Source organism: Mustela erminea, chromosome 13 (genome assembly GCF_009829155.1).
Source record: "Mustela erminea isolate mMusErm1 chromosome 13, mMusErm1.Pri, whole genome shotgun sequence".
Taxonomy (NCBI): Eukaryota; Metazoa; Chordata; class Mammalia; order Carnivora; family Mustelidae; genus Mustela; species Mustela erminea.
The window spans coordinates 14,556,012-14,568,515 of NC_045626.1; the positions used below are offsets into that span (position 1 = coordinate 14,556,012).

The following is a 12,504-nucleotide window of genomic DNA, read 5'->3' on the forward strand; positions in this document are numbered from 1 at the left end:
AATATAATCTAGCTTTAGCTCGACACTGCCTTGTCCCTGGAAGGCCCAGTGTGGATTTTATAAGGCCATAGCAATTACAGCTGATAATTGTTGCCATACTCCTCTGAAATAAGCAAATACTCAGGCAGGCTCTCTAAACAGACATCTTCCAGAGCTCAAGGTGACAAGCTAAATGCCCTTGGGAGAGAGGGAATGAAAGGTGGATAAATTCTCTTTCAGAACAGAGAGGGGAAGTGCCTGGGTAAGTGAATCTATAATGCGGGGTCAGACCCCACTCCACTGGCTGCTCAGTGCTGGCTGGGTAAGAAGGCTGTAGAGATGCCCCGGGGGTTCTGTGTCCTGGGTTGCGTGTCATTAACAATGGGAGGGCGCTAATCATGAGTACAAGAGAGAGGGTGCTAGACAGCTAAGTTCCCCACATCAGGAAGCAGTTGGGCTTGGTCGGATTCCTGGTGCCCTAACACCATTGACTTTTCATTGTGTTTCTCAGGGCTGAGTCTCAGGGCAATGAAAAGAGAAGCCTGTGGCTGCGGTGTCAGATTTTCTGTTACCTTCTTTGTATTTTCAGACAATAAGCATAACCTCTCTGAACCGCGTTCCACAGGCTAATTATCTAGTAACAGACTATAGAAATGAGCCCTGGAAGTATAGTCTTTCACAGGCTAATTATCTAAAAGTGGTGAATCACACTTACCTCACTGCACTGTTATGATGATTAAATGATCTGCTCCATGTGACTGTGACTGACACATAGCCCCGTGGTAGCCCAGTACAAACCTTTGCCTTTCTCTAGTGTCATATGTCCAGCCCTGTGCTGGGTACTCAGTGTTGGGGAAGCCTAGGAAAGGCTAAGTTTGGCATCTCGGCTTCTGCTCTTGGGAAAAGGGAATAGGGCTCTAGATTGTTGAATACAAATAAATGTACTTTCTTTTCTTTCTTTCTATTTTTTAGGAAAGGAGAGAGCTTTTTAAAATCTTTTAAAAGATTTTTCATAGATTTTATTTATTTATTTGACAGAGAGAGCATAAGTAGGGTGAGCAGCAAGCAGAGGGAGAGGGAGAAGCAGGCTTCCCCTAGAACAGGGAGCCCAATGCAGGGCTTGGTCCCAGGACCCTGGGATCATGACCTGAGTGGAATGCAGCCGCTTAACCAACTGAGCCATCCAGGTGTCCCCAAATAAATGTATTTCTTAAAGTTTAGCAGTAGCCATATATGTCTAGTTGGAAGAAATATTTTACAAATAGAAGCTAAAAGTCTTTGAATAGATAGGAGATGTGTTCATGATGAAAATGGCTTTTAAACTAAGGCCCGGAGAAACTGGAATGTGATTGAACAGAGAGGCGGTGACATCGTGTCCTGGGTAGGGCAATAGAATGAGTATATGTCTGTGTTAGGGACAGATGTGGTATGTTATCAGGGCCAGTAAGGATACCAGCATGGCATCAGGACTAGATTTGAGAATCATAGGGGAGGGCTGGATAAGGGAGGAGGACTCATTTTCTGCAAGTCCTTGAACTATATGCTAAGAATTCCGATAAGCATTGGAGCTACGATGCTTTCTGAATCAGAGGAGTGACATGATGGAAAGGGTGCTTCAAGGAGATGAATGTTCTGAGTCCTGGGGGAGGACTGGGAAGATTCTCTCTACAGGGAGACGGGCAGTGGCTGCTTAGTTAATCTAATCATGAGGAGCAGAGGGACCACAGTACTGACAGAGCCTGGTAGAGGACGAGGTGAATCTGAGAGAAACTGTCGAGGAGATACTGGTGACTGGTTATGCGTGAGGGAGGGAGGGAAGGAAAGGAAGAACTCAGAGAGAAGTCACAGATTTTGAGGCTAAGAGATTTGCAGCTGTGTTAGGTTACATGCTTTAAGGAGCTGCTGAGTTCGTATAATGATATCCCTATCTACGAATCCCTATCTACGACTGTTACCGCTACTGCCACTGTCACTACTATCGTTACAGACTAATGATCAGTAAGATCTTACTCTGGACCAGGTCCTGTGCTAAGCACTTTACATGTGTTAGCTTATTTAATCCTTACCACCCCATGAAGTATCCACTTATTAAATATCTTTTTGAGCCTCTTCTATGTGACAGGTGCTGTGTTAGGCCCTGGAGATAAAATGGGAGCACTGTCCTTGCCCTCACTGAGCTTACAGTCTAGTCCAAGGCTTCAGACAGCACTCGTAAATAAACCAATGAATTAGATGTTGTAGGTTGTGATTAGAGCTCTGAAAAAAATAGTGACTGTGAGAGAGTCTAACGGAGGGGCCTACCTTAGAGAATGGTCTGGGAAGACCTAGATTCAAAGTGAATCCTAAAGAGTGAGGAGAAGCCAACCACCAAAGAAGCCAGATGAAGAATATTTTATTATGGGAGAACAATTAGGCAAAGCTTGGCAAGTTGTAGGAAATGCCGGAAGGCTATGTCCCTGGAACACAGGAGGAAGGGAAAGAAAGAGTGGCTTGTGATGTGGTGGGAGGCCAGGAAGCAGGCTGGAGCAGAGAGGGCTGGCCTCCGAAGCCGTGGGGAGGAGGCCTGGGGATTCAGACGACAGTGGCAGCGCACTGAGGGGTGTAAGCAGAGTGACGTGATCTGACTCTCGTGCGGAGAATGGATCAGAAGAAAGTGTGGGTAGAATTGTGGAAACTAGTTGGGATCGAGGTGTTTGCCCAGCTGAGAGAGGTCAGTGGAAGTGGGGGTGGGAGAAATGAAGGATTTGGGATGTATTTTAGCAGAGGACTGATGATTGGCAGGTAGTCTGGGGGAGGGGGCAAGAGAAAGGGAAGAATGACCACCTTATCTCTGGTTTTAGAAACTGAGTGATGGCAGGCAGTGCTAATAACACAGGGAAGACTGGGGACAGGTTTGGGAGGAAAACCAAGAATTCCTTACCGGATATGCTACATTTAGGAGGGCTTTGAGTCAAAAATGTGGAACTGTCACATATGCAATAAGGTTTATGAGTCTGAAGCCCCGACAAGCGGCCTGAGCCAGAGATGGAGGCTTTGGAGTCACTGGTTTAGAGGTGGTGTTTAAAGCCATAGGGATGGCAAATCCATCCAGAGAATGCATGTCGGTAGAGAAGATGCCCGGGGCAAAGTTGACGAGCCAGACCACGAATGGCTGTGGTCACGAGGAGGGAAGAGAGGAGGGAAGAGGGCCGCAAAGAGGCTGAGAAGGAAGGAGGGAAAAATGGGACTATGAAGGTCTAGAGGCAGAGAGAAGAAAGTGATTCAAGAAGGAGGGACTGATCAGCAGCACACGAGGTGGGTGGTTGTGTACAATGTAACACCAGATTTAGTAGTAGGGGGTCCTTGGAAGCACTGAAAACACGACTTTAATGCAGTGGACAGAAGTTAGATCTGAACTCAGAACTAGGTAGGAGTTGGGGAAAGAGCTTATGCAGACAACTCTTTGAGAAGTTTTAGTTCTTTTGTTATCCCTGTTTGATGTTTGAGGAAACAGGCTAATGGGGCTTCACGTCCTTTCCAGAGTTGTTCTGGAAGCAATTGGCAAAGCTGGGTTTTGAGCCCACATATGTTTGACTCTGAAACCCACATTCTTAGCCTCTGTGCTAAACAAGTGTTTAAGTTATCATTTGAATGAATTATTTATTTTTTAATTAGGTCCTTGTTTCCCATTTTCTCTCACTTGGATGCTTTCACAAAATTGTCTCTGATTAACATCCAAATAAAGTAAACACCGGAGAAAGCCTGGATTAAAAATGAAATGATGGTAGATAAATCAAGGGAATTCGAGTGTAAAGTTTATAAATATATTCATTGATTGTCTCCAACTTTTCTAAAGCACTTGCTAGGATCTTCTGAAATGAAGAATGTTTTATTCTCCCCCCCCCCCCATTAAAATTAGGCCCCAGGCAATACCTATGGAAATGCTTTGGGAAAATTAAAAAAAAAAAAAAAAAAAAAGGGAGCGCTCCCTCTGCTCCCCCCTTTGCATTTTCCCATTTCTCTCTTCCCCATTCTGTTATTCCCCACGCTGCTGCTGCTGCCTCTTTTGGGACTCTGATGGCTCTTGCAGGGTCCCAGGCTTTTCCTCCAAAATCCAATTCCTTGTTTTCTCTCACTTAGAACAGAGCCTTGGACAAGGAGAGAAATCTTTCCTTTTCTGACTGGTATTTGACAAAGCCAAAATTAGATTTCAGCTAACTGTCAAGTAACATACGGCTAGTTAAAATTGTTCTCAGGACTGAAACACAGGCTAGGTGACCTCTCTTACTCGATTCATATTCGTACTCCCTTTCAATATTCTATACCCTGGTAATTTGTCTGTGTGGCCATTCTTACCTTGCCAACATACAAAGGATCAGTTCCAGTGTACTCTTCCAGAACAAAAAACTGGTTCCAGACCCAGCTCCTCTTTGTCCGCGAGTGTGACTGTGGCTTGTCTGACAGAAGTGCTTCTAATTTGCTTGGTGGTGTTGGTGTGCCCGAGAGAACGGTGGTTGTAAGGTCCATCAGTCCCCAGAAGTACAAGGACATGCCAAGTCCCAGCCAGCTCTTTGCATTGCTCATTCTACCAGAAGTCCACATGGGATTGCCAGGTTTTCAGAAAGTAAGGTGCAGGATGGTAAAGCCACTGGAACTCGAGTATTTTCCAAGTGAAAAAATACCAATGCAGTTTCCTGGACACTTAAGCTTCGCAAAGGAGATCTCGATTTGAGTCAGTCTGCTTGAAGTTGACTTCCTGTCAAGTTAAGGAGAACACACTGTGATGATGTCAGATCCTCTCCTGTGGGCTTATAGCAAGTTTTCAAGAAATGTCAGTAAATATTCTGTTCTCTACTCAACGAATTATTGAGTCATAACATGTTATTGCTTTAGAAATGTTTGAGTAACAAATAATATTTTAATAAAAAGAAGACAACCTGTCTTGCTATAATCAATCCCAAACCTTTGGATATGGTTCAGTGGGAATAAAACTGGTGAATAAATTTCTTCTCATTGGTAACATAGCTGGAGGGTGATGCTGTATTATTGATTGTCTTGAATTAATAGCGGGCTCTTTGGAATATTTGTATCAGACAGCCTCCTAAACTTTTAAAAACAGCATTCATTTCCAAAATTTACAGCTAATAACTAATATTTTCATTAGTCCAGCTGCTTTTCGTAGCTCATTAAAAAGCCCAAAGCAAATCTAACTGCCTTTTTTTGCCACCCACAATTATCTTATGTCTTCCCCATGTTGTCGATAACGTTAGGAATCTCAGATTTCATTTAGAAGCAGCCACAGATCACTTCTGACTTTAGTCATTCTCTGAGTTCCTTGTGGAATTTGAGTTTCACAGTCTACTGCTCTGGCTCTGAAGCCCGGAGAGGGGCAGCTAATGTGACCTTTCTAGGGTTTGAATGGTCAGTTAATCATTCTATCACTCACAACAGACTTTAAAGTGCCCTTAGTCACATGCTACTGCGGGCATGTCAGGAGAGGCCAGCCGACACGTTTCTTTCCTGATCTGAAAGACTCATTTAGACAGAGGGATGTTGACTTCTACCCCGGGGACACCTTTTCATCAGTCAAACTTCTTTTGTTGCTATGAAGGCAACTTAGCTGGTGACCTCACTCCTGGGCTATGACCTCATCCACCTTTTCTTCCTTTACTTCGGCTGGGCGTAATGAAATGGCATAGCACTCCCTCCACTCTGTCGGAACAACCAAAATGTCTTCTGTGGGCTTAATATTCTCACTGCTAATGTGGAGAACTATCAGCGTCTCAGAATAGATGTGTGTGTTTGGGGATTTCAGTCCCATGCAACCAAATAATGCTCCCTTTCTACAAGTGGTTTAAAATAAATGCATTGATGGCACCTCAATTACCACCTTCTACCTGTCACCATCAGAACTCATTTTAGCATTCTCTCAAATAGTCACTATTGAAATGAACAAAGGAATTAAAAAAGATATCTTATAATCATTTCACACAATATGCCATTTCATTTCTGTGTGAGAAATCACTTCGGTGAGAACTGATAAAGGGGACCAGCTGGGGGAGACTGTAGAATTTCTGTAACCTGAGGGGAGGCTGTGCCTCACGTTCTAGCTCTTAAACTCAGCTTGACTGTTAAATAAAAGCAAGCCAGGTGTGCCTTATTTAGGGTGACGTGTTTGTTAATGAAGAGCAGTGGTGTGCTAGAAGGTCGGTTACCAAGTATTAGCAGTTTTCCTCTTTGGACTGATGGACAGAAACCCAGCTCATGTTTCTTTGATGCTGGTCTAAGAAGAGATGTTTTGAAAGGAGTCTTAACCCAGGGAGATGGATTAATGAAAAAGGTTGGTGAGAAACAGCTATGCTGTTTTCGGGACTTAGAAGGTGGACTAAAGGGCATGACCCCAGAAGCTGTCACCAGAATACTGTGATGGATGGTCATAAGGGGAATATTCCATGTGTTGCAAGACACAAACCCATCTATAACTCCCCAGAGAGCGCTAGGCTGCGTATTCCACAGTTTGTCCCCCTGGTTCTATTTTCATTACCTCTTACTTGTTCATTCTATAAACTTCAGTTCCTCCAGGTAAGTAGGGAAGGAAAATTCTCCTGCTTACTTCACAGGACTATCTGAGGATCTCTCCGCCAGGATAACGAGGGTGAATGTACTCTGTAAATGACTGAGGTGCCAGCCAGCTGACGTTAGAGCAACCACCCAAGGAGAGCTTGCCTGGGTTGTGTTAGAAATGGTGAAGCTGGGGTGCCTGGGTGGCTCAGTGGGTTAAAGCCTCTGCCTTCAGCTCAGGTCATGACCCCAGGGTTCCGGGATAGAGCCCCACATCGGGCTCTCTGCTCAGCAGGGAGCCTGCTTCTCCCTCTCTCTCTCCCTGCCTCTCTGCTTAGTTGTGATCTCTGTCAAATAAATAAATTTTTTTAAAAATCTTAAAAAAAAAAAAAAAAGAAATGGTGAAGCTAAGCCTGAACCATATCTCGTGGGCACTTTTTGAACCAACATTCTGAAAGGGCTTAATGTATATATATTATTTCACAGATTTCTACATTTGGGATAAGTACTGTGGGGTATTAGATTGTGGCCTAGCCTAATTCTGTAATAACCACAATTTTTTTTTTCCATATAAAGGAACTTAATGAAGGACTTGCTGTTAGAAAACTCTGTAGAGAAAAATTCTTTTTTGGGGTTGCATTTATTAAAGCTAGAACTCAATGTATATACTTTAATATATTTCCTTTTATGTCTGTTTCACATGTGCACATTTTGCCCAAGCACTTTTTTAAAGATTTTATTTATTTATTAGAGAGAGAGTGAGAAGGGAGCATGAGCAGGGTGAAGGGTAGAAGGAGAAGCAGACTCCCCGATGGGGGGCTCAATCCCAAGACTCTGGGATCATGACCTGAGCTGAAGGCAGATGCTTAATTGACTGAGCCACCCAGGTGCCCCGCCTAAGTATTATTTTTGACTATTTTGTATTTTCTCTAGCTGGTTTTAGAATCTTGCTTTCGGATTCTAGGTGCTCAGGTGCAGGCATGTTTGTGTGCGGGAGTGTGCAGATGTCCCCTTTCCTGCTTGTACGCTCAATTTTCTGGACAGAATGAGATTTGAGGAAATTTGGGGGGATTTTAAATACTGTCCCTTATGTTCTCTCATCTCTTATAAACTAGACATGCATTCTTGCCAATTAAAAGTCCCTGTCTTTACCTCAGTGTGATCTGAAGAGCTTGAGAAAAAAAGGTGTTCTTTGGAATCTTTGTGATGAATATTTTGTGGGTGGTGCGGCTGCCTGAGCTTTCATCTGTCTCTCCTGCCCACTTTGGCCTCCTACACACGAGTGCAGGGTCCTCACGTTCTTCCCTTTCGCTGAACACATACCAGAGCAGCTTCTGGACATTTAGGACCTGTGGAGTCCTTGGTGATCCTGTGAAAGCTCGGGTGTTCTGGGTGTGCCTCTCATATTCCCCCTTCCAGACATCAAATACCAAAGCGCGCAGCACCTGTAAACTCTTTGTGTTAAATGACTTGATAGCTACAGTTGGCGGAAAGCACTTTATTCCTGCCTCCTCTTGGCAGAATGCATGAAAAATACTCCCTGCCTAACTTTTCAGAAAGTAAAATCTGGGTCTTACAAAAGTTATGTTATTCTTTTCACAGTTAGAGCTGTTTATACAAGTGAAAGGATGGCAGTTCTATCAGAAATACTAACCGGTTTTCAATTCTTACAAAAAATATGGTTCTCATGTTCATGTTTTTCCTATGGGATAATAGTGGCGATGATCTGTTGGAAGGTGGGCTAATTTCTGCTGTTCTTGTAAAGGAAGAGGCTAATATATGTATATTTGTATGTATAGATCTGCTTTGGAAGACCACATATGCCACACAATACATTAGTGGAAATTGACTTCTGTGTTAAATGAGTCTTTTAAAAGTTTTTCCCCATCCTGCCTGAAGAAAGCAAACAGCTTGGTAATGAACACAGTAGGAAGAAATTAAAGTTGTAGATAAAGTGTGCTCTTGGTGAATTGTTTATTTCATTACTTAAATTCGTTGTGATATTTAAAATGTAGGGGGAAGGGAATGTTACTGCTTTCTCCTTGAAATGAACTGGGCTTTTACGGTCTCCCTCTTATTTCTTTTCTTCATTATTCCAATTTTCCTGAGCTTTTCATGGTTAATAGAAGTATTGCTCAGTAAAGCTCAAATGACATCTCTCTAGAAGCAGAAAGTCCGCTGCCTCTGCTGCTGACTCCCCCTCTGGAGGGAAGAAAGTGTTTTCATTTTTTGATACGACTTCATGTCTTTAAGAGGTAAATATAGACAGTGGTGTTGTGGTTTTGGGTTGCCAAACTTCTTATCACTTTTACTTCTAGAAAGAGCCTTAAAGACGTACTTAAAAAGAGAAAAGAAACCTTGCGAAGATCCTAGATATGGTGGTGAGATGCGACTGCGTACTGGGACGCGTAGTGGCATTCAGTCAGAACGCATCTCAGGGCCATCATGCTATCCTGCCTCTCATTCAGGGGTCTCATCTGAGAACTACGAGTAAGCACACTTACGAGTCGCAGCTCTCAGTACAGAGTATAGAACCCAGAGAGAACAGAGCAGGTGGTTGTGGTATAAATTGGAGAGAAAAGTTCATGTGATACGGATATCTTTGAATATGTATATTTCACAAACAACAAGATACCTCTTGTGGAGTCCTATAAAGAAAATATTTTCATTGCTTCTGTGAATGGACTTGCAGCATTTCTTAACCTGGATGTGTGTGGCTGTACTGCTGACCAGACTCCACCCCTGGGAGTGTGTTTTGGAAAGGGTGTGTACTGTGGTTTTGAATGCTGGAAGATGAGACACTTCTCTGACCTGAAGTCTTTTTCATTTACTGCAGATGTGTCGTCTTCGGTTTCCTCCTGGGCAGCCAGTCATTAAGTGAGTAGAAACTTCATCTTTCTTTTGTGGCCACCTACGTACCAGCCTACGCAAAGCTACCTATTTAGGGAGGCGACCGACCCTCGGCAGAGCAGGAGGAGGTTGTCCAGGTACTGGATTTCTTGGATTTGGGTTGTGCTCTCACTTCCACTCCCCTATTCCATGCTTGGCCAGCCTCATGACACTTGCTCCAACCCCCAAGTTAGCCTTTCTGCAGTGAATACGGCTTAGAGTCAGTGTGTACATTTAATGTGGTCACATTTCCTTTCTCTACCCCTCAAAGAGGCTGTTTATAAATTGATGGTGTCTAGAATTGAGGAATTATGGTATTGCCTTTTTTAAAAAAATTGAGCAGCAGAAGAAAAACCAAAGCACATTTAATTTCCATGGAGATTTCGTAGAAAAGGTGGCCATTGCTTTTACTTATCCTAATTTTGCTTACCTATATTTCTGTGAATTCCCACTTCTCCAGGTTCTTCAAAAACTGGAAATTCTGAGCCTAAAAGTTCAGTTACAATGTTCACTCCTCTCTTATCATCTCTGAAATCTTCCTTTTCTCACCACTTGCTCCTTTCCTTTTCTTTCCCCACAACCAAAGTAGTTTATGAGAGGGAGTGCTTTTAAGAAATTCAAAAATGGAAGTATGGGGCTGACGTGGCTGAGGGGGAGGCCCAGTGTGGTTGAACCAAAGAATTTAGGCCAGTATCTGGTTTTATATGAGGGTGTGTGTGTGTTTGTGTGTATCCACGTGTGGGTGAGAAGAATAGAACAAAAAAAATGGGAGAAAGTGTGAGTTACGTAATTAGGACCTGGCTTTGAAAAACCTGGTCAGGCCCTTAATAAAAACCACCTCAGCATCCTACATATATGCCGACCCTCTAGCTGTAAACTCTCAGCTCAGGTCATAAACAAAGGCATTTCTGCTGTAGAAATCTTTTCACTAGAGTTCACGCCCAAGTCCTCCTTGCTTTCATTTCCATTGTAATTAATTTTTCCATTTGAGGATGCCCTGTCTTTCTTTCCATATCTTCCAAGAATGGCAAATAGATTCTTATGCATCTTTTCATGCACACTTAGTATCTAGTACATGTTTTAATCCTAAAGGAGTCAGGAAGTTTTTGACCTACTTTATGCTTCCTCTAGTTTTCTCTTTTAATCAAGCTTATGAAAGTACAGTTAAGTCCATGGGCAATTTCTCTGACTACAGTTAGACAAAAATGATCAATTTTGATTTTTCGGAGTTGTCTCATATGCTCACTAATTTCTCGTCTTATGTGGCATTTATAATTGCACTAAATTTGTGCTTGTTCGTTTTAAAAAAGCATGTGTTTTAAATTAAGTAATTCTCTGGCTTAAGTTCTTCCTCAAAAGAAGTTGCAAATAATTGCTACTTACGGTTTTCTCTTTAACTTTGCCTTTGCACAGACCTTTAGGAAAGCAGGACAGTTCTGTAGTCCTTCCTGGACCATCAAGGTTAATCCATAGGAAGAAGAGTTTTTGGCAAAACTCAGTTAGCTGTCTAAAATTAAGACTCAACTTATTAAGTTGATAAATATTTGAGCATCAAATATGCTTGATCAATAGTGGTTTGTGAAGCCAAATGAAGTGGAGTTTCAGTTTCAGCCCTAGGACCTCTTAACTTAGCAGTCTTAAGCAAGTGACTTAAACTCTTTCATTCTGTTTGTCGTCTGCAGACTGGAGATAATTATAGACTCTCACAGGGTGATTGTCAGAATTAAGTGAGAAAATATACATGAAGCTCTTAGCATGGTATTTGGCAGATGGTTAAAACCTTGTGTTTGAAAAACAGTAGGCGCTTAATAATTGTTCTCTTTCCCTCCTTCAAGGAGTTTACAGTTTAGTGGGGGAGATACTGCCATTAATACTGGTAGTAGTAGGAGTAGGCGTAGGCATTATGGCATCGCTGGTGGCAGTGATGACAGCGTGGTAGCGGCAGGAATCGCAGAAGCAGCGACAGCAGAAGCGTTAGCGTGGAGCGTTCACTTCATGCTAGGCCGGGTAAGTCCTGTACCTTCACTTTGTCATTTAGTCTTCGCAAGAATCCCATGAAAAGGTATACTTTTCCCATTTTACACAGAGACGGACCAGAAGTGGTGTGCTGGGATGGCTCCTCGGCTCCCACCAGCTCTCTCGAGAGCTGATTTGCATGTTTCTCTGCAGCTCCTTAAACTGGCCAGGATGTGAGTGTTGACACCATAGCTCTTGGCAAATGTGGTGGGAGAGCGAGCGGGAGAACTTGGATTCTGCCTTAGGAGCGACTACTACAGCACATGGTTTTTTTTTTTTTAAATAAGATTTTATTTATTTATTTGACAGACGGAGATCACAAGTAGGCAGAGAGGCAGGCAGAGAGAGAGGAGGAAGCAGGCTCCCCGCTGAGCAGAGAGCCTGATGCAGGGCTTGATCCCAAGACCCCGAGATCATGACCTGAGCCAAAGGCAGAGGCTTTAACCCACTGAGCTACCCAGGCGCCCCTACAGCACGTGTTTTGTATGTGACTGACTGTGACACGGGTCTTTTTGTGACATGGATTGCCAGAACCCTGAAACCAGTGCTAGGTCAGGTCAGGGGAGGGGTAAATGACTTCTGTGAGGGAGGAAAAGTTTAAGGTAGCCTATGAACTAGACCTTGAAGGATGGAGAGGAGGGTATTCCAAGGGAAAGCAAATGCAAGTGCCAAGGTGCAGAGGAAGGATGCAGAGCTTGAATTTGGGTGTAGAATGGGGCCTGCAAGAGAGTAGTGAGGGGGTGCCTGGGAAGCTCAGTCATTAAGCGTCTGCCTTTGGCTCAGGTCACGATCCCAGGGTCATAGGATCGAGCCCCTCTTCAGGCTCCTTGCTCAGCAGGAAGTCTGCTTCCTCTCCCACTCTCCCAGCGTCTGTTCCATCCCTCGCTACGTCTCTGTCAAATAAATAAATAAAATCTTAAAAAAAAAAGAGAGAGAGAGTAATGAGAGATGGCGCAGGGGAAACAGGCAAAAAACAGTAGCTAGGAGCTTGAATGTTGCTGGATTTGAAGTGTTTTGAATCTGTAGTTGTTTCTAGTGAGCGGTTAAAGGTTTTTGAGCTTGCAAACCAGCCAGAGCGAG

General features: G+C 43.4%; 1 protein-coding gene, 1 long non-coding RNA gene and 1 pseudogene across 5 annotated transcripts in view; 1 reads left to right on the forward strand and 2 right to left on the reverse strand.

Annotated features, from left to right (window-relative positions):
- The window catches only part of CDH20 (cadherin 20), a 203,072-nt gene that overhangs the window by 45,512 nt on the left and 145,056 nt on the right, over positions 1 to 12,504 (reverse strand). For all 4 annotated transcript variants that reach the window (XM_032310722.1, XM_032310721.1, XM_032310723.1 and 1 more), the window contains one exon: positions 4,315 to 4,714. In XM_032310722.1, the coding sequence (XP_032166613.1) occupies positions 4,315 to 4,560 (246 nt within the window). In that variant the 5' untranslated portion in view covers positions 4,561 to 4,714. The remainder of the gene's footprint in view (positions 1 to 4,314; positions 4,715 to 12,504) is intronic.
- LOC116572588 lies at positions 536 to 655 on the reverse strand (annotated as a pseudogene).
- The window catches only part of LOC116572045, an 84,081-nt gene continuing 80,935 nt past the window's right edge, over positions 9,359 to 12,504 (forward strand). The window contains exon 1 of the long non-coding RNA XR_004278104.1: positions 9,359 to 9,506. This is a non-coding gene — a long non-coding RNA (uncharacterized LOC116572045). The remainder of the gene's footprint in view (positions 9,507 to 12,504) is intronic.